Genomic DNA, 2,500 nt, shown 5'->3' with positions numbered 1-2,500 from the left:
TTCACTACAGTACTTTATCATAATTCTCCCTACTCCCTTAACTCCTTCCTCTTCAAACAACCTTTACCTTATACTATATCCCATCAGCTCCCCCTCTCTACTCTTTCCACTACCACACTACCCTCTAGTGTTGTTCAACCTGTAACTTTATCCTAATCAAAAACTCAATCCTAACCTGTTTTGCTACTATACTTTACCATTACTCAGTATGACCTTTGATGTCATATAACACTTCCTTTGCCCCCAAGCCTAATGCTGTTGCTATATTTTGAATACACCACTAATGACCATAGATGTTAACATGGCAGAAAATTTTCAATAAATAAATAAATATTGAAAAATGTATGACATTGAAGTAACTTTTTTTTATAGGTTTTGCGGCATAGCTTCAGTGATAAAACTCTGGGACCAAGCCTGCTGCACACGTTAGACCTGCTGTTCACAATAATGTTTAGAGATGAAAAGGGAAATGAGAAAGCTCTTCCATCACATACTGTTTATCAGATGATCTTTTCACATTCACATTATCTAGAACTGATGTTTAATAGAGAAACAGAGTGGGATCAATTGAAAGGTAAGTTAGTATCCTTGCATTTTATGTTTATAATACTTATGTCATGTTTTATATATTTATACACCCCTCCCCCCAGCTGTAAAAGGCTTATGTATATGAGCAGTAAAAAGAATTATATGCAAGGAGATAACTGTGATACATAAAAGCATGTATAAATGAGAATGTCTGTAAAGGGATGATGTCATGGATTTGGCTAGAGAAAACTTACCAAGCAGTATTAGATAAATAAGTGAACACTGCATACTTCTCATTAATAACGAAAATTCATGGGAAGAAACAGCTTCTAACCTTATATAGTAGTGGCTAATAGAACTGGCTGTACATTAAACAGAAAGCCAAGGTCATGTCAAATAGGATTATAGTGGTTAAAGTATGAAAAAGATGAAATGAAAACATGATCATTTACCTGTGAATTTGTCTAACAGAGAAGGTGATTGCTGTGCAGCAGACTATTGTCAACTGTAATATAAAAGTATGTGAAGAGAGGCATGTTCCCATCTTATTGGGTGCATATGGGGCTTCTATGTCAGCTGTTGACCAACGGATACTAAAGGTTAGAAAGGATGAAGGTTTTCTTTAGTATTGGCTTGAGAATGTCGTATTAAAAATTTGTCATGTACAGGAGATCTCTATTGTTTTTGTGTGGTATATATAGTTTGCTTATGGATTAATAAAATGTTCAAGGTTTTATCACTAATATGAGATGGTATTTTTGCTTCCAACAGCTGCTGTTTACATATGAGCAAAATGGCTTCATGGACACCATACAACCCATTTTGTGGGGTGAGGCTGCAATTGCTCATTTTGGAGTGCAATCCAGTGATAGTAATCTCTGGAATGAACCCAAACCGCAGCAGGCACTAGCATTATTAGACAAAGACAAGATTTTGAAAACTTGCAATAAATTTGACACCAGTCTTCCCTTAGAAGTAAGTTTTTTTAATGTATTTAATCTATTTATTATTTCATCTTTTTAGCAGTAGACTTTCAAATTAAATGTTTATGTAGAAAAATGATGCAGTTTTGAGATTAAATATTATATGCAAACAAATGATATTTTAAAACAGTATTCACAATATCAATAGAAAACAAGATCTTGGAAGAATTAGGGCCACAGAAATAAGATTATTCTTAATCCAAGCAGCGATCAACTATATTTCATATTTACTAATTCTGGTTTGCTTCATTCATTCAGCCACAAGACGTGCAAAGTATAGATCCCTCCATATACGACATACGGTTCCTACTGTCCCTAATGACGTACTTGGCAAATCATGAAGAGGTTGGCAGTCTTGATTATGCTGAGTGTGGGGCAGTGGCAGTTGGGTTTGCTCTCATGACATCTCATTCTGATGCCATGTGGGGAGCCGGTGCTGCTCTCTTGAGATTTATGGTGGAAAGGATGGAGGATACCACACGGTAAGTGATTCATCAGAATAAAGAGAACTCAACAATTTGTATTTCAGAAGTGTAGAAACATAGAGGAGGGTGTTTTGAAATATTCGCTTTCTTTCTCTTGTTTTAATTTTCTGTTTTATTTATATATTTCAGAAAAAAATGAAATGTTAGATTTTAGATTTGAAAATTTGTTGGTGTATAAGAAATTATATTAGTAATTTTTTTTGTATTTATCTGCAGAAATAAATAAATCATGTTTAATCATAATTATTCACATTTTCCCAGCATCTAATAAGTCAAGTGAAACATTTATTTTAGGTTTATTTATTGATTCTTTTGTTTAGAGTATATCTATTGATGTACCACCCCCACACACTTTTTCAGACGTGTTCGTTTGAGGTTACCGTGGTTGTGGTTAGTTGGAGTTGTGAGTTGTACCTTTGACGGTGTAAAACGTCGCCTCCCACCTTTAACGACACAGTTCTTAATCCGTTCATCGTTACTGATCTCACAGCCTTCCCACCGCAT

The 2,500-nt window shown here is 34.8% G+C and overlaps 1 protein-coding gene across 2 annotated transcripts in view; it reads left to right on the top strand.

Moving 5' to 3' along the window:
• LOC125044018 overlaps positions 1-2,500 on the top strand; it is a 22,482-nt gene that overhangs the window by 13,869 nt on the left and 6,113 nt on the right. For both annotated transcript variants that reach the window (XM_047640445.1, XM_047640447.1), the window contains 5 exons: positions 373-574; positions 1,000-1,127; positions 1,300-1,503; positions 1,770-1,993; positions 2,357-2,500. The exon at positions 2,357-2,500 is cut by the window's right edge and continues 55 nt beyond it. In XM_047640445.1, coding sequence (XP_047496401.1) covers positions 373-574; positions 1,000-1,127; positions 1,300-1,503; positions 1,770-1,993; positions 2,357-2,500 — 902 coding nt within the window. The remainder of the gene's footprint in view (positions 1-372; positions 575-999; positions 1,128-1,299; positions 1,504-1,769; positions 1,994-2,356) is intronic.

This window comes from Penaeus chinensis, chromosome 35 (genome assembly GCF_019202785.1).
Source record: "Penaeus chinensis breed Huanghai No. 1 chromosome 35, ASM1920278v2, whole genome shotgun sequence".
In the NCBI taxonomy this organism is placed as follows: Eukaryota; Metazoa; Arthropoda; class Malacostraca; order Decapoda; family Penaeidae; genus Penaeus; species Penaeus chinensis.
This window is presented reverse-complemented; position numbering and strand designations above follow the sequence as displayed.